The following is a 19,384-nucleotide window of genomic DNA, read 5'->3' as shown; positions in this document are numbered from 1 at the left end:
ACCCTACTCAATAAATCGGATGCAGTCTATCACAGTGCCATCCCTTTTGTCACCAAAGCTCCATATACTACCCACCACTGCGACCTGTACGATCTCGTTGGCTGGCCCTCGCTTCATACTCGTCGCCAAACCCACTGGCTCCAGGTCATCTACAAGACCGTGCTTGGTAAAGTTCCCCCTTATGTCAGCTCGCTGGTCACCATAGCAGCACCCACGTGTAGCACGCGCTCCAGCAGGTATATCTCGCTGGTCACCCCCAAAGCCAATTCCTCCTTCGGCCGCATTTCCTTCCAGTTCTCTGCTACCAATGACTGGAGCGAACTACAAAAATCTCTGAAACTGGAAACACTTATCTCCCTCACTAGCTTTAAGCACCAGCTGTCAGAGCAGCTCACAGATTACTGCACCTGTACATAGCCCATCTATAATTTAGCCCAAACAACTACCTCTTCCCCTACTGTATTTATGTATTTATTTATTTTTGCTCCTTTGCACCCCATTATTTCTATTTCTACTTTGCACCTTCTTCCACTGCAAATCTACCATTCCAGTGTTTTACTTGCTATATTGTATTTACTTCGCCACCATGGCCTTTTTTGCCTTTACTTCCCTTATCTCACCTCATTTCCTCACTTTGTATATAGACTTATTTTTCTACTATATTATTGACTGTATGTTTGTTTTACTCCACGTGTAACTCTGTGTTGTTGTATGTGTCAAACTGCTTGCTTTATCTTGGCCAGGTCGCAATTGTAAATGAGAACTTGTTCTCAACTTGCCTACCTGGTTAAATAAAGGTGAAATAAAAAATAATAGTTCCTCAGACCCATATATACAATCATTAGCCCGTTTATTAGGTACACCACCCCATTCATTAAAATGGTTCGCTGCTATGGCCGGCTTCCTGAGCTTTTCACGCACTACAGTGTCCAGGGTTTACAGAGGATGGCGCGACAAACAAAAAACATCCAGACAGTAGCAGTCCTGTTGGGGAAAACAGCTCGTTGATGAGAAGTTGAAGGAGAATGGCAACAATTGTACAAGCTAACAGGTGGGCCACAAGCAGGCAAAAAACGGCGCAAAACAACCGACATGTGCAGAACAGCATCTCGGAACGCACGACTCATTGGTCCTTGTCACGGTTGGGTTATTGCAGCAGATGACCACAGTAGGTTCCACTCCTATCAGCTAAAAACAAGAAGAAGCGGCTCCAGTGGAAACTCGATCACCAACACTGGCCAAATGAGGAGTGGAAAAACATTGCCTGATCTGACAAATCCCTGTTTCTGTTGTCTCATGTTGATGGCAGTGTCAGGATTTGCATTAAGCAGCATGAGTCCATGGCCCCATTCTGCCTGGAGAAACTGGGGAATTTAGGAGGAACCATGTTGGACAAGCCCCCACCCTCATCAACGGGCCCACTGTGGAAACAGTCAATAACTTCAAATTCCTCTGCACACACATCTCAGAGAAGCTGAAATAGTCCAACCAATAGTCCAACCATACCGACACCGCGGTGAAGAAAGCACGACAGCAACTCTTCAACCTCAGGATGCTGCAGGATGCTGAAGAAATTCAGCCTGTGTAAGAAGACCCTCACAGTGTTCTACAGGAGCACCATCGAGAGCATACTGTCGGGCTGCATCACAGCCTGTTGTGTGTACACTACCTCCCCTACAGGACACCTAAAACACCAGGTGTTTCAGGAGGGCCAAGAAGATCATCAGGGACCCCAGCCACCCAAGCCATGCCCTGTTCTCCCCGCTTTAATCACTCACTCTAATCACACACTCAGACACATCATGCCAACAACTGAAAGACTGGCCAATAGTTTCTACCCTCAGACCACCAGTCAGCTGTCCAGAAGGACAACCACTCTGCAACACTCCACCAATCAGGCCTTTATGGTAGAGTGGCCAGACGGAAGCCACTCCTCAGTAAAAGGCACATGACATCCCGCTTGGAGTTTGACAAAAAGCACCTGAAGGACCCTCAGACCATGAGAAACAAGATTCTCTGTATTTCCCTAGAACTGTTAGCAGGGTAGCTCGTCTGGGTGAGAGGCACCGGGGTTCGCCACACAGCTGGTTTTCCCTTTACAAACCATAATCGTTAGTAGTCCTTGCCACATGCGTCTGGCGTCAGTCATTGAATTTTGATTAGACTTTGTCCCTGTACTGCCTTTTCTGTTTGGGATTTGTACCATTGTCACTATTGGGCCAACGTCTTCTATGAATTTCCTAATGAACCACGTGACTAAGTCTGTGTACTCGTTGACGTTATTGTCGGAGGCGACCTGGAACATTTCCCAGTCCACGTGATCAAAACAGTTCTGTAGCATAGATTCTGATTGGCCAGAACAGCTTTGTACAGTCATTACCACGGGTGTTTCCTGCTTTAATTTCTGCCTATAGGCGGAGAAGCAAAATGGCAGCATGATCTGATTTGCTGAAGGGGTGGGGAGGGAGGGCCTTGTAACCGCCCCAGCTAGGCAAATAACATCAGGTCTCTTTTCTACCATCAGGCCATCAGACTGTTGAACAGCTAGAACCTAGCTGTCTACCCGCCTGCACCTTAGAACTGCCTGCACTGACTCTCCACACACGCACATTCACCACTGCTGTTACTATGTATTATTATTATGTGTGCCACTGATTTTAAATCAACAACTTTATTTCATGTCAAAATGCTATGACAGCTGTGGTTAATTTTCTCACTATGAGGGGCACACACAAATCTCATAAATGCACAGAACACATACACTGATATTTACTGTCTCTGTTTATACAGTACCAGTCAAAAGTTTGGACACAGCTACTCGTTCAAGGGTTTTTCTTTCTTTTCACTATTTTCTAAATTGTAGAATAATTGTGAAGACATCAAAACTATGAAATAACACATACGGAATCATGTAGTAACCAAAAAAGTCTTAAACAAATCAAAATAGATTTATTTATATTTGAGATTCTTCAAAGCAGCCACCCTTTGCCATGATGATAGCTTTGCACACTCTTGGCATTCTCTCAACCAGCTTCATGAGGTAGTCACCTGGAATGCATTTCAATTATCAGGTGTGCCTTGTTAAAAGTTAATTTGTGGAATGTCTTTCCTTCTTTATGCATTTGAGCCAATCAGTTGTGTTGTGACAAGGTAGGAGTGGTATAAAGAAGATAGCCCTATTTGGTAAAAGACCAAGTCCATATTATGACAAGAACAGCTCAAATAAGCAAAGAGAAACGACAGTCCATCATTACTTTAAGACATGAAGGTCAGTCAGTTTTCAAGAACTTTGAACCTGGCTCTCATGAGGACCACCACAGGAAGGAACAGACAGGGTTACCTCTGCTGCAGAGGATACGTTCATTAGAGTAACCAGCTTCAGAAATTGCAGCCCAAATAAATGCTAACAGACACATCAATATCAACTATTCAGAAGAGACTGCGTGAATCAGGCCTTCATGGTCAAATTGCTGCAAAGAAGCCACCACTAAAGGACAACAAAAATAGGAAGAGACTTGCTTGGGCCAAGAAACACGAGCAACGGACATTAAACAGTTGGAAACCGGTTTGGTTCCAACCGCCATGTGTGAGACAGAGTAGGTGAATAGATGATCTCTGCATGTGTGGTTCCAACCGTGAAGCACGGCGGAGAAGGTGTGATGGTGTGGGGGTGCTTTGCTGGTGACACTTTCTGTTATTTATTTAGAATTCAAGGCACGCTTAACCAGCATGGCTACCACAGCATTCTGCAGTAATACACCATCCCATCTGGTTTGCGCTTAGTGGGACTATCATTTGTTTTTCATCAGGACAATGACCCAACACCTCCAGGCTGTGGAAGGGCTATTTTACCAAGAAGGAGAGTGATGGAGTGCTGTATCAGATGACCTGGCCTCCACAATCACCCAACCTCAACCCAATTGAGATGGTTTGGGATGAGTTGGACCGCAGAGTATGGGAAAAGCAGCCAACAAGTGCTCAACATATGTAGGAACTCCTTCAAGACTGTTGGAAAAGCATTCCAGGTGAAGCTGGTTGAGAGAATATCAGGAGTGTGCAAAGCTGTCATCAACGAAAAGGGTGGCTACTTTGAAGAATATAAAATAAAACATATATTTAGATTTGTTTAATATTTTTGTTGGTTACTACATGTTTCCATTTGTGTTATTTCATAGTTTTGATGTCTTCACTATTATTCTACAATGTAGAAAATAGTAAAAATAAAGGAAAACCCTTGAATGAGTAGGTGTGCCCAAACTTTTGACTGGTACTGTATAGTATATATACAGACTTTCACTCACTTTCTTCCCACATGCTGTTTCTCTCATTCTCTTTTTCCCCCCATACACACGTACACACAGACTTAAGCACCTGATTCATAATACCAGCCCCCATGGTCCAGTATCCCACTGATTTGTGTGAATAGTGATCTGTATCCAGAGACACAGGAAGGAAATGCCTTGAGCTTCACAATCTCTGTGTCATCTGTCTCGACTCGGAGACCATACAGGACTCCATCCTGCCAAGACCAACTGTCTGCAGGGCTCCTCAGTCCTCAAGGACCACTGTCTCTGTCTGAAGGACTATGACACTCAGGGCTAGGAGGACCACAAAAGCTCAGAAGGAGGCTGTGGAAGCCCTCAGTATTTGCTGGTAAAGAGAGGTTTGAACTAAGGGCTATAGCATCTATTGGGATTTGGAAACTGTATGCTTATGTGTTGGTAGGGGCCTTGAATGTAGGTACTAGTGGCTACAGTCAGTTAAGGTAGTATGAACCCACTCTTACACTCAGAGATACACACACAAACACATTTATACTTACTGTTGTGGATGAGTAGGTGGCGCTGTAAAGAGAAGGGGGTGCGGAACAGGGCTTTGCACTCCTCACACTGGAAGGGCCTTTCCTCTGAGTGAGTCTGGAGAAAGAACAGGAAAGCACTCATGGTTAAAGGGATACTTCAGGATTTGAGCAAATGAGACCCTTTATCAACTTCCCCCAGAGTCAGATGAACTCGTGGATACAATTTTTAGGTCTCTGTGTCTAGTGTATGAAAGAAGTTTGAGGTAGTTTCATGAGCCAATGCTAACTAGTGTTAGCGCAATGACTGCATGCTAGCTAACTCTAGTTAGCATATTGGGCTATGTGGGCAGGTGTGTGTGTGTACGGGGGAAAAAAAAGAGTAATTGCTAAAATCCAGAGGTATGCCTTTAAAGTACACGGCATCACTGAACACTACTCCTCTTTACCAGTGGAGGCTGCTGAGAGCTCTTAATAATAGCTGGAACAGAGCTAATGTAATGGCATCAAACCATGTGTTTGATGTATTTGATACCATTTCACATATTCCGCTCCAGCCATTACTACGAGCCCGTCCTCCCCAATTAAGGTGCCACCAACCTCCTGTGGTCTCTACATATTGGTATATACATAATGTACCAGTTTCCTTCTTTTCTATTTAAATGTATTGACATAGAGTGAATAAGTATTTAATGTTTGCGGTCGGTTCATGAGAACAGCTAGCAGAGCTAACATGGAGCCCCGACACCCCCTAAATATAACTAAACAGTTCTCTAAACTTCTCATCTTAGTTCAATCTGAGCGCTGTCTCCAGTCTGTGTTGATGTGGGATCAGATGTGTGACCATTGGGGTTGGGGATAGAGTTTGGGTTAGGCTCCATGGCTGATTTGGTTTGTTGACTTGATGAAGACAAGTAGCTTGAAGGGCTTAGGTTCAAAGTGCTTGTGTTTATCTGTTCCCCCGCTCCGACCTGTGTTTGAGTGACACCCCATTCCCTTAGGTAAACATGGGAGTCTTCAGGGGGGAGACAGGCCACTGCCCCTACAGAACCCCAAAGACAACTAAAGAGACCTCTGGTTTTAGGCTACCAATAATAATATTAGCTCTGAACCAGTGAGAGTATGCTTGTGTGTTTGCTTATGTGTATGTACAGAGCATTCGGAAAGTATTCAGACCCCATAACTTTTTCCACATTTTGTTACGTTACAGCCTTATTCTAAAATGTATTAAATTGTGTTTTTTCCTCATCAATCTACACACAATACCCCATAATGACAAACCAAAAACAGGTTTTTCCAAATGTATAAACTGAAAAAAACTCAGTACTTTGTTTAAGCACATTTGGCATTGATTACAGCCTTGAGTTTTCTTGGGTACGACACTATAAGCTTGGCAAACCAGTATTTGGGGGGTTTCTCCAATTCTTCTTTGCAGATACTCTCAAGCTCTGTTAGGTTGGATGCGGTGCGTCGCCGCACATCTATTTTATGGTCTCTCAAGAAATGTTCAATTGGGTTCAAGTCCAGGCTTTGGCTGGGCCACTCAAGGACATTCAGAGACTTGTCCCGAAGCTATTTCTGCGTAGTCTTGGCCTTGTGCTTAAGATCGTTGTCCTGTTGGAAGGTGAACCTTCACACCAGTCTTTGGTCCTGAGCGTAATGGAGAAGGTTTTCATCAAGGACCTCGATGTACTTTGCTCCGTTCATCTTTCCCTCGATCGTCTCCCAGTCCCTGCCACTGAAAAACATCTCCACAGCATGTTGCTGCCACCACCATGCTTCACAGTAGGGATGGTGCCAGGTTTCCTCCAGACATGACACTTGGCTTTCATGAGTTCAATCTTGGTTTCATCAAACCAGAGAATCTTGTTTCTCATGGTCTGAGAGTCTTTAGGTGCCTTTTGGCAAACTCCAAGCGGGCTGTCATGTGCCTTTTACTGAGGTGTGGCTTAAATCTGTCCACTCTACCATAAAGGCCTGATTGCTGGAGTGCTGGTTGTCCTTCTGGAAGGTTCTCCCATCTCCACAGAGAAACACTGGAGCTCTGTCAGAGTGACCATCGGGTTCTTGGTCACCTGCCTGACCAGGGCCCTTCTCCCTGATTGCTCAGCTTGGCCGGGCAGCCAGTTCTAGTCTTGGTGGTTCCAAACTTCTTCCATTTAAGAATGATGGAGGCCACTCTGTTCTTGGGGAAGGCAACGCTGCAGATATATATTTTTTTACCCTTCCCCAGATCTGTGCCTCAACACAATCCTGTCTCGGAGCTCTAAGGACAATTCCTTCGACCTCATGACTTGGTTTTTGCTCTGACATGCACTGTCAACTGTGGTACCTTATATAGACAGGTGTGTGCCTTTCCAGATCATGTCCAATCAATTGCATTTACCACAGGTGGACTCCAATCAAGTTGTAGAAACATCTCAAGGATGATCAATGGAAACAGGATGCACCTGAGCTCAATTTCGAGTCTCATAGCAAAGGGTCTGAATACTTATGTCAGTAAGATATTACTATTTTGTATTTGTAATAAATTTGCAAAAATAAATTAAAACCTGTTTTCGCTTTGTCATTATGGGGTATTGTGTTTAGATTGAAAAAAACTATCATACATTTTAGAATAAGTTTTGTAACATAACAAAATGTGGAAAAATTGCTTTATTTAACCTTTATTTAACTAGGCAAGTCAGTTAAGAACAAATTCTTCACAATGTCGGCCTACCAAAAGGCCTCCTGTGGGGACAGGGGCTGGGATAAAAAAAAAAATAGGAGAAAACACACATCACGACAAGAGCGACACCACAACACTACATAAAGAGAGACCTAAGACAACATAACATGGCATCAACACCACCTGACAACAACATTAAGCAAACACAACATGGCAGCAGAAAAACATGGCAGCAGCACAAAACATGGTACAAACATTATTGGGCACAGACAACAGCACAAAGGGCAAGAAGGTAGAGACAACAATACATCACGCGAAGCAGCCACAACTGTCAGTAAGACTGTCCATGATTGAGTCCTTGAATGAAGAGATGAAGATAAAACTGTCCAGTTTCAGTGTTTGTTGCAGCTTGTTCCAGTCGATAGCTGCAGTGAACTGAAAAGAGGAGCAACGCAGGGATGTGTGTGCTTTGGGGACCTTTAACAGAATGTGACTGGCAGAACGGGTGTTGTATGTAGAGGATGAGGGCTGCATTAGGTATCTCAGATAGGGGGGAGTGAGGCCTAAGAGGGTTTTATAAATAAGCATCAACCAGTGGGTCTTGCGACGGGTATACAGAGATGACCAGTTTACAGAGGAGTATAGAGTGCAGTGATGTGTCCTATAAGGAGCATTGGTGGGAATTCTGATGGCCGAATGGTAAAGACCACCTAGCCCCTCGAGAGCACCCTGACCTGCCGATCTATAAATTATGTCTGCGTAATCTAGCATGGTAGGATGGTCATCTGAATCAGGGTTAGTTTGGCAGCTGGGGTGAAAGAGGAGCGATTACGATAGAGGAAACCAAGTAAAGGGGTCTGAGTACTTTCCGAATGCACTGTATGTGCTTGTTTATACTAGGCTATACATGCCGTCACTTAAGATTTTGCCTAAGTTTCAGCCTTATCTCCATCAGTAGAACTTGCATATTAAAAACCACCCATTTAAATCTGGAGCTTTCAGACGATTCCTGTTCCCTGCTCACCTTCTTGTGGTTCTTGTAGACATTCCGGTGGGCAAACTCCTTCCCACACAGCTTACACTTGTAGGGCTTGTCTTCGCTGTGGATGATCTTATGGGCCGTCACCTGATCCAGACGCTTGAACGAACGACTGCAGATCTCACAGGTGTACGGACGTTTCTCTAACCAGAGACAGACAGACAATCAGAGAAAGCGAGAGAGAGATAGAGAGATAGTATACAATGTCTGAGTGTAGCTCTGAGTGCACGTGTGCTCTCTTACCTGAGTGAGTGATCATGTGGCGTTTGAGCTGATTGGTAGAGATGAATTTCTTATCGCAGGCAGTACAGTCAAATATCTCGTGTACCTAGAGATAGATACAGTACCCAAAAGACCAGACACACAGGGTGGTTAAGTAAGCGTTAGAGATCGTGGTGTGAAGTGATCAGAGTTGAGGTCAATTCTGAATTGAGTTGCGAATCGCTCTTTAATTCCAAGGAAGCAGAATTGTAATTCAACTTCAATGAAAGGAAGTAGAATTCAAATGGCTTATTTATCTACACATCACCATAGACATTTTTATTTTGACATTATGTATGGTTACCAAAACCATGTAACGTAAGGTTGAAACATTTGATTTTTAAAACTCATTCTTCAAAAAAAAAAATCATAATTACATTGGTAAGGAAAGAAATTCAGAAATTCCTAATTGACCCCAACCCTGGAGGTGACACAGAAAGAAAGCATTTCTTGGCTCGCTGTGTTCTGTACATGACACTGTGTGACCTTTTCCACACTTGCAGGTAGGAGAGTACATTCAGAGACACACAGTGACACTTTTACTCCTTACTCAACTACGTCTGCACACAGAAATATAATTAAACTGCTGAAAACTTTGAATCCCTCGTCTGCTCTGAGCATGGTTGTAACAATAGCACATTTGATAGCTCTTCTGCCTAATGCTACAAAATGCTAAGACTGAATAGCTCCTCTGCTCAGAGCTTCTATAATAAAACGAAGATTGAGCAGTTCAGGCAAATTATCACAATAGCTGGTTTAAGAAGCTTTTGTGCAAACTTGTCTTTATGGAAAGTTTGATCACTCTTGTGCTACGTTGTAAAGTGTCTTTGTCTGAAGTTCAGCTGTAATATGTCTTCTGTTCCATAGAACTTTGGTCCAACAATTTTTTCTCTTTCTTTGCTTAATGCTTTTTAACCCTCAGAAAATGATTCTCCCAATGACTTTTAAAACATTTCTGAATAGCCTACGTCATACAAGAGAAGAATGAAACACTCATTGAATTCAAGTTTGTGACTGACCCACATCTCCCTATCAAATCACATTTTTCTGTGACTACTGTCAATGAGGAATGAGCCTCTCACAAAGACAGAGACATTAACACAGCAAATTCTGCTAAAAACTTCTTCAAGTTCACATGTACCACATATAGAATTTATAGAACTGGCTTTTGACAGCATGAAAAGGTCAGAATATGGCAACACACTCAAATACATAAGGTGGAAGTTTAGAAACACAATATGAAAACTGATCGATTGACTGGCAGGTTGGTTGGTTGGTTGATAGTTCTACAACATATCAATCCACCTATCTAAACATTTGTTAATGATTAACAGTTGCTGATAAAGTGTGTTCGTGATGAATCACTTCTAACCCTGTTCAGTTCATTAGAGTGGAGGAATAGTAATGTCTTCTGATGAATCTATTGGATAGATGTTGACAGGGAAAATGAAGCCTTACCCAAACACCAGCTGAGTTCACTGGTCATAAATATCAAACCCTCATTTGGATGGGAAGCCAAACCAATCGCAAAACAATCAAATAACTCACTGCAAACATATTACATTTCATGCAGATGAAAATGCCTCACTGTGAGATAGTTTGTGATGGGAATACCTTACCTCCATTAATCTCTAAAAGTAATGTAATATTATGGTTTTGTGGTCCTGTCATTTTTCCATTTTATTTTTTTTTCCTAAAGAGGTCAATTTCTGAGAGGAAGAATCCTGACGCCAGGGTTAGCCTTGTCTACTCGCCATGCCTCTTAAGTTTCATGAGAGTCCGTGGGGATGAGCTTGTGAAATGAAAACCAACCTTTCTCTACTGTCACACGGTTTGAAAATGTAACAACTTGAACATAAAGCCAACCTCCTACTGAGAGAGAAGAAGAGTGAGACAGGAGCAGACAGTGAGCATGGGATTAGGAAAGGGATAGGGACGCAAAGGAATGGAAGAAGAGACTGATGGATATGAAGGAAATAGACCTTAAAGGAAGAGACATGGCCAGTGTGAAACCAGCACTAGCCCTGGACCCTAATACCAGAGGGATAGGTGGGGCCAATAAAACATACAGCTTACACCTATCCAGTCCTTCCAGATCTCTGAAGGACCAAACTGTGTCTAGGAATATGGGCTAAAGGTTGGCCAGAGAGAGTGTAACAGTGAGACAGTTAGGTAGGTGAGACAGTGATGTTGTAGGTAGGAGCCAGACCTTACGATGTTCCTGGAGATTCAGTAAGGAGGAGCATTTCCTGTTGCAGATGGTGCACATAAGCTTCCGCCTGGAACTTCCTGAAACACAATGATTGGACAAGCAGAGTGACTAATCCTGCTCTACATGTCTCAATTTACAGTGTGATAATGTGGTGGCTAGCAATGGCAACAATGGTCAGGGCATTCCACATGTTAGTGAACAGCATCATCGCTCACCTGATGGCAAAGCCAATTCCATCTGATGCACAGCCAGACAAACACACACAATGAATCAGATAATCACCTGAGGTCAAAGTTGAACTACCAGATGTACAGTCAGGTCCAACATTATTGGCACCCTTGATTGTATGTTAAAAAAAAAAGAATCTGAAAATTATATTATTTTATACTAATACAATCGCTCAGAGAAAGAGATTTTGTTTGACAACCTTTAAAAAGATAGGGGTCAAAATTATTGGCAAACCCCTGATTTCAGTACCCCAGAACCCTCTCCTTGGGAAGATAACGACACAGCCTTTTCTAAAATGTTTTCTGAGAAACATTGGGAGGGATCTTAGACCATTCCTCCATACAGAATCTTTCCAGATCCTTGGTATTCTTCCGTCTGCTCTTATGAACTGCCCTCTTCAATTCAGACCACAGGTTTTCAATGGGGTTCAAGTCCGGAGACTGAGCTGGCCATTGAAAAATGTTGATAGTGTGATTAATTAACTATTTATTTGCGGATATTGATGGGTGCTTAGGGTTATTGTTGATGGGTGCTTAGGGTTATTATTAAGATCGGCTATGAAAAAGCCAACTGACACTTACTCTTGAGTTGCTGACTTGTTGCAGCCTCGACAACTACTATGATTATTATTATTTGACCATGCTGGTCATTTATGAACATTTGAACATCTAGGCCATGTGCTGTTATAATATCCACCCGGCACAGCCAGAAGAGGACTGGCCACCCCTCACAGCCTGGTTCCTCTCTAGGTTTCTTCCTAGGTTTTGGCCTTTCTAGGGAGTTTTTCCTAGCCACCGTGCTTCTACACCTGCATTGCTTACTGTTTGGGGTTTTAGGCTGGGTTTCTGAACAGCACTTTGAGATATCAGCTGATGTAAGAAGGGCTATATAAATACATTTGATTTGATTTGATATTGTCTTGCTGGAAGGCCAAGTGTCAGCCTCCTGGCAGAGGCAACCAGGTTTTTAGCTAAAATGTCCTGGTACTTGGTAAAGTTCAAAATGCCATTGACCTTAATAAAGGCCCCAGGATCAGTGGACACAAAATAGCCCGATAACATTGAAAATCCACCACCATATTTGACAGTAGGTATGAGGTACTTTCTGCATATGCTTCCGTTTTTCGACGCCAAACCCACCACTGGTGTGCGTGGCCAAGAGCTCTATTTTCATGTCATCTGGCCATAGCACCGCCTGGAGTTCGATAAATGGCATTGGCACTTGGATTTGAACCGATGCTATGGATAGTTGACATGAAAATAGAGCTTTTTGGCCACGCACACCAGTGGTGGGTTTGGCGTCGAAAAACGGAAGCAGAAGCATCCACAAAGAAATCGTTAATTGACCCCAAAATCAACATTTTGCAATGGCAATCTCAGTCTCTGGACTTGAACCCCATTGAAAACATGAAGTCTGAACTGAAGAGGGCAGTCCATAAACACAGACAAAGGATATCAAGGATCTGGAAAGATTCTGTATGGAGGAATGGTCTAAGATCCCTCCCAACGTGTTCTCCAATCTCATGAAACATTTTAGAAAAAGGCTCAGTGTCATCCTCGCAAGGGGAGGGTGCTGGAGTGTTATTGAAAACAGTGGTGCCAATCATTTTGACCCCTATCTTTATTTTATTTGTATTACTTGTTAAACAAAATCGGTTTCTCTGAGCAATTGTATTAGCATAAAATAACATCATTTAGCAATTTATTTTAACATACAATGTAGCTCAGTATTTGTATTATTTATTTTATACAGTCTTTTTTTCTGATCTTTATCAAGGGTGCCAATCATTTTGGACCTGAGACATAGCAACCAAGACGTAGCATAAACAAGACACTAGTAAAAGACGCCTGCCACCACTGGGCTCATCTAGAAATTTACTGGACAATTAAAGCTCACTTCTTTATAGTGACAAAACCTGAACTCCCCCATTCTCATCATTTATTTATGAGTCACGCGTGTCACATCTGTAGAGCTAAACCACATCCCCCCTCGCCTACACACTCCTGAGACTGACCAGACCGGTTAAAAGATCAAGGCAGATACGTATTTCTACTCATCATCATTGTTGGCTGCGTCTGTATATATTCACTACCTGCATATGTGTGAGACGGAGACTGACCTGTGTGGACGTTCCCTTTGTGTTTCTTCAGAGCGTCTTTGCTCTTGAACCTCTTCCCACAGCTCTCAGCCTTACAGATGAACCTGGCGTCTCCTCTACACGCCTCCTTGTGTTGGTCATAACTACACGCACGGGGAATACAGACAGTCACACACACACAGGAAGTCAGACAACTCAGACAGATAGCAGCCCCTGTGTGCATGTTATGCTACTATGTAGGTTTGTGTTCTAGTTATGTAGATGTAGGCCTACCTGGACTCTGAGCTGAAGGTGATGTGGCAGAGGGAACACTGGTGGTGGCCTCTGGAGGAGTCTCCTGAATGACCCAGGGTCTCAGCACAGTGCAGAACACTGAGGGGCAGATAAAGGAGGTGTAGAGATATTAACCGAAATACTGTAGAAGATAATACTAGTCACAAAAAAAAAATCCAAGTGGCCTACATTCAAAGATTCAATCATGGACACCCTTACTGACAGTACTGGCTGCTTCATGTGATGTATTGTTGTCTCTACCTTCTTGCCCTTTGTGCTGTTGTCTGTGCCCAATAATGTTTGTTCCATGTTTGGTGCTGCTACCATGTTGTGCTGCTGTCATGTTGTGTTGCTACCATGCTGTGTTGTCATGTGTTGCTGCCATGCTGTGTTGTTGTCGTCTTAGGTGTCTCTTTATGTAGTGTTGTGGTGCCTCGCTTGTCGTGATGTGTGTTTTGTCCTATATTTAAAAAATGTATTTTTAATCCCAGCCCCCTTCCCCGCAGGAGGACTTTTGCCTAAAGAAGCATTTGTTCTTAACTGACTTGCCTAGTTAAATAAAAGGTTACTTTTTTTTTTTAACAGGAAACTAATAGAGAGGCTGAATCGGGTGGATACATTTTTTACTGGAGTGTGTGCAAATCTGTCAGTTCCACTATATGATCCACTTGGTAGCATACTTCTGTGGAACTCAATAGAATGTCAGGTAAGTAGAGTAGAGAGATGATGTAGGCTACACACTGGCGCTGCAAGGCTTGTTTGATGGGGAACTTCTTGCCACAGTTCCTGCACTTGTACTCTTTCTCCTCTGTGATTGGTCTCTGGTGCAGGCTCTGGAGGTGGGCTGCTAGGATCTCCTCGCTAGGGAAGCTGCTCTCACACAGCAGGCATGGGTGGTCCTCCTTCTTGATCACCAGTTCTATACACACACACACGGACGCGCACACATATTACCCACTTCAAGCAAACTGTTGAACAGACAAAACAGGGTTTATTGACATGGTTGGTGTAAAACTTTGGTAGGCATGTACCCATTTCAATAAGATGTTTGGCCTCTTTGCTGTCTTCATCTTCCTCTTTGATGATTTCCTCTTCCTCATCCTCTTCCTCTTCCTCCATATCACTGTCCAGGTAGCCTATCAGCATTTCTGTGTCTGTCTCAATGTCGTCCACTGCCAGGTAGAAGATATTCTCTCCGTCCTGAGAGATCAGAACACACACACACACACACACACACACACACACACACACACACACACACCCACACACACACACACACACACACACACACACACACACACACACACACACACACACACACACAGAGAGGAAGAAAGGGGTTAGCTGAAGGTTAAACTCATTGAACCTAGACACTCGTCTGCTAAGGCTTGATTAAGGTCAGAGGTCAAGCACTCAAACATGTCGTCATTAACTTCCATATACCTAAACGTCCCGCTCTAATGAAATCAAAGCGTAATTTTCTTTTGGCTAAGGGATTTATAAATACACATATATATTAATTTAACAGGGAAAAACACAATAAATGTCACTTTTGATGTAACACAGAGCTCTAACACACATGAATGACCTTTGAATAAGTGATCACTTTCAGCACTCTGGAATGAATGACAGAACCTCAGCCAGACGACCACAGATCCTGTTCTTCTTCCCTTCCTTCTACAGTTGTTTCCCTTCTTCCTCTAGTGAACCATTACGTTCTTAGAGAGCTGACATTTCCCAGGCCAAACCGTGACTGTGTGTGTGTGTGTGTGTGTGTGTGTGTGTGTGTGTGTGTGTGGTGTGTGTGGGGGGGGGGGACTATCCTTGAAATTCTCACAAGGATAGTAAAACAAAGGAAAATTCACTTGGGCTCGCTGGTCCCCACAAGGAATATTTAGGTTAGGTTTAGGGTTACAATTAGGCTCAGGGTTAGGAGTTAGGGTTAGGTGTTTAAGTTAGGGGTTAGGGGAAATTGGATTTTGAATGGGAATCATTTGTTTGGTCCCCACAAGGACAGTAAAAGAAAGGTGTTTGTGTGTTTAAGAGCATAAGCGAAGGCCCTGTACACATGATGTGTGTGTTCATGAGATTGGCTAATAGATCTGATTGTGAATGGGTTGTCTGTGTTTGTGGGATTATGGATATAATGAATCTGATCTTAATCACAGTGACTGACATGGTTTGTTCAATTTAGAAGGGATGTTCATCTGTTAGAATGTAAGCGATGCACAAGGTACTAAGAGAACATTTTCATCGTAATTTCAGACACTGAGTGGGAGTTAGTTACAGCTACGAAAGACACCTCATGTTATAGTCATCAAGCAAAACCACCTTCCTATCTCCTTCTGATATGGCAGGCTTGATCAGCAGCACATGGTGCAATCTGCACAGGCAGACGAAACAAAACAAATCCATATTCTCCATCTTCACTTCACTCCCACTATCTATCTCAACTCACTAACTAACTTTCCCTCTTCTACCTTTTTCTCTCCGATGTCCATCTTCTCTCTCGCTGCTTTTCTCTCTCTCACCCCCTTCTCTCTCTCGGAGATGTGTGCTCACACAGAGCTCTTCCTGTGTCTGTCCCTGTGGAGATAGTAAGACCTTCAGACCTATCTTCAGAGTGGGGCTGTACCTGGATGGCTGCCAGGTTCTTCTCTTCTTGCGATGGCGCCTGGTGGACAAAACGCAGCCAGTTGGCATGGCGAGGGTTACTGGCATCCAAAACATAGAGCACATCACCTTTACTACCTCGGACCTGCAACAGAGAAACAAACAAGCCTATCAAGGACATGAAATAGTGTTGGCTCGCATTCATGTCTTATTTCCATACAGATTTAGCATCTTGACCTAGCTTTCTGTTCATCTGGACATGCAGTTTTAACAAACTAAATCACAGTTGCTATGAAGAAAAAGCTGTGATATAAAACAATGTGGTTACATCCAACATAACATGACAGTTATAGGTTACTAGATGATTATACTGTAGTTTCAGATACACATAATCTCACTGATCGGAAATGTTATTAAGCGTGTCGCTTATATCAAATCAATTCAAAAACTCGTGATGGGGATAAAACAAAACTGCACTTTGATTAACAGAGGCACAACATATGGGTGGAGTTTGCCAAACCAAGACTCATTAGAAAACCAAGACTCTACAGTCAAGAAGAGTATGTGCATCAAACTAGCTGCTCCGATTAGGCATCCCCTGTGCTGTATCTGAACTGCCACAGAATTCAAGAGAGTGCATTTATTCAACTATTTATCCTTTCATTTTAATGGTAGGCCTACACTGAAAATAAATATAATGCATTGTATTATACACTGAGTGTATAATTGAGTTGCCCTCAGAACAGCCTCAATTTGTCAGGGCATGGACTCTACAAGGTGTCGAAAGCGTTCCACAGGGATGCTGGCCCATGTTGACTCCAATGCTTCCCACAGTTCTGTCAAGTTGGCTGGATGGTGGACCATTCTTGTTACACACGGAAAACTGTTGCACTTGAAAACCCCAGCAGCGTTGCAATTCTTGACACACTCAAACCGGTGCGCCTGGCACCTACTACCATACCCCGTTCAAAGGCACTTAAATATTTTGTCTTACCCATTCACCCTCTGAATGGCACACATACACAATCCATATCTCAATTTTCTCAAGGCTTAAAAATCTTTGAGAAGAGCTTACCAAGAAAAACATCCAAAAGGACTAATTCAAGGCAAAAAGGAGTTGGAACATTCAGCCCAAAAAAAGGCAGAGATGGATTAAAGTGAGCAAAAATAAATCAATTGTACAGGACGCGAACAGGTGACTGACGTTTGGACGTCAAGCTGACATCTTCCTCAGTGACCTGACCATTGCACGTAGCTCCTCTTTATATCCCAGTGACACACTGAGACACAACAATGTAAAACAAGTATAATGATAATATCTTCAAGGTAAATGGTCAATAATAACACAAAATAATAATAGAATGGGTGTGTCTAATCAATATGCCATGTCAAAATATACATAGGTGATTATGTCAGTACTCCTTAGATACTGTTGATCCTTAAGGGGCTAAACACTGCCTTTGTTTTGGTTGAGTGCTCCAACTCCTTTTTACCTCAAATTAGTCCTTTTGGAAGTTGTTCTTGGTAAGCTCTTGTCATGATTTCTGTCATTGTTGTTGAACAACCCTCCTTTCCTTTGTTCACTGAAGCGCGAAGGCCCATCTGAACGCTAAAAATCCTTCTTTAATCTGTAGCCTCCCCTTCATCCACACGGATTGACATGGATTTAACAGGGGACAGTAATAAAACGATCATACAGTAGCTTTCACCTGGTCAGTGTTTGTCATGGAAAGAGCAGGAGTTCCTGATGTTCTGTACACTCAGTGTATATAGTATATTTATCATCTATCTATTGTGCTTTATGAAGAGAAATCTGTGCTGTGACTGCAGTGCCATCACCTCCCACATCAGTCTGGTGTCCGTGCTCTCATCCAGCTCACTCTGCAGTTTCTTTTCTCCAGCGAAAGGGCCAAACTTTTCCCCCTGGGAAAAACCACACATTGTCAGAATTAGGGTACAGGATATTTATTTTCTTTTTTACTAGAGGTCTTTTCCAGAACTGTCAGGGGTTATGTGAAGGTAACCATATATATATATACACATTGTGCTATGTAATAAAGGCCCCCCCCAAAAAAATGTGCAGTAGTACAACAGTATAGGACTCTATAGTATTATAATAAATAGTATTGTCCATGAATCCATCCTATGCATTTCACTTTGGACCCACTAGTAGTAGTAGACTAGTTAAAACACGCTACACGAGGGTGTGAGCAATGTTTTTCCAAATGAATGAAGCTTTCACGTTTAAAGTTTTGAACAATGTGAGATTACATAATGAATGAACTTTAAGTAATAAAAGATGGTTTGCACCATTGTCAACTTTGCTACAATATTGTGGAATAGCCAATAAACCCCGATTAATGTTGAATATGAAAGTTAAATGACAGCATTATGCAATGAAGCAATGTTATAACGTATCAACAAATGTGTTAAAGTGGAACATACGACAGTCCTGACTGGGCATAGTGGAGTGAGTTACAGTAGTGCTGAAATCACAGTTACAGTATCTAGCTACGTGGCACTTTACGTCAGAGCAGCATTCGTGTACGCTACGGCTTTAGGTTTTGGAAGCGACTTGCAAAAGAACACTAAATAAGAACAGAAAAATGCCTAGTTCTCTATTTCACCGAATTAGTTTTGCACGTTGGTAAATATATTCATACCCAAAACATACAAAGTTGTCCTGGCCTAAAGAACAAACCTTTTTCACTCGTCTCGCTGTGTAAAGCCCGATTCCATCCTGGACCTTAGATGATTTCAAAGAAAATCTATCTGGCACGTACATACCCAACATTGTCATTACTCTGAACGAATCCCTAAAGTGATCATTCGAAACAATGCCGCCGGCAAAAGTAATGAATATTGTCTGTTTTCGCACAGAGCAGAGAGTTTTCAGCGGGTTGTTTTTCCGTAATTTGGTCCAGGTTCAACTTCCACTCTTGCTGCAAGGCTGTAGCGGAACGTCCTGATTGGTTGAAAGTTTGTTACCAGGAGCTACATATTTAGAGAAGGATGCTCGTGCACTTTGAAGTCACTCTGTCCCCTAACTTTAGATGACAAACGGTAACCACAAATGCGTGCCAAATCTAAAGTTAAGCAGGTCATCACGGTTACCCTTTATATAAAGTTGAAGTCAGAAGTTCACATACACCTTAGCCAAATACATTTAAAATCTGTTTTTCAAAATTCCTGAC

At 42.7% G+C, this 19,384-nt stretch overlaps 1 protein-coding gene across 1 annotated transcript in view; it reads right to left on the bottom strand.

Moving 5' to 3' along the window:
* The window catches only part of LOC106584218 (PR domain zinc finger protein 5), a 64,634-nt gene extending 45,499 nt beyond the window's left edge, over window positions 1-19,135 (bottom strand). Inside the window, exons 1-11 of the mRNA XM_014169256.3 lie at window positions 18,892-19,135; window positions 18,030-18,113; window positions 16,213-16,335; window positions 14,609-14,777; window positions 14,319-14,496; window positions 13,578-13,676; window positions 13,326-13,447; window positions 10,976-11,055; window positions 8,749-8,833; window positions 8,491-8,648; window positions 4,823-4,916 (exon numbers count right to left, since the gene is read on the bottom strand). Coding sequence (XP_014024731.1) covers window positions 4,823-4,916; window positions 8,491-8,648; window positions 8,749-8,833; window positions 10,976-11,055; window positions 13,326-13,447; window positions 13,578-13,676; window positions 14,319-14,496; window positions 14,609-14,777; window positions 16,213-16,335; window positions 18,030-18,113; window positions 18,892-18,990 — 1,291 coding nt within the window. The 5' untranslated portion in view covers window positions 18,991-19,135. The remainder of the gene's footprint in view (window positions 1-4,822; window positions 4,917-8,490; window positions 8,649-8,748; window positions 8,834-10,975; window positions 11,056-13,325; window positions 13,448-13,577; window positions 13,677-14,318; window positions 14,497-14,608; window positions 14,778-16,212; window positions 16,336-18,029; window positions 18,114-18,891) is intronic.
* Window positions 19,136-19,384: the final 249 nt, after the last annotated feature.

This window comes from Salmo salar, chromosome 23, assembly GCF_965601325.2.
Source record: "Salmo salar chromosome 23, fSalSal1, whole genome shotgun sequence".
NCBI lineage: Eukaryota > Metazoa > Chordata > Actinopteri > Salmoniformes > Salmonidae > Salmo > Salmo salar.
This window is presented reverse-complemented; position numbering and strand designations above follow the sequence as displayed.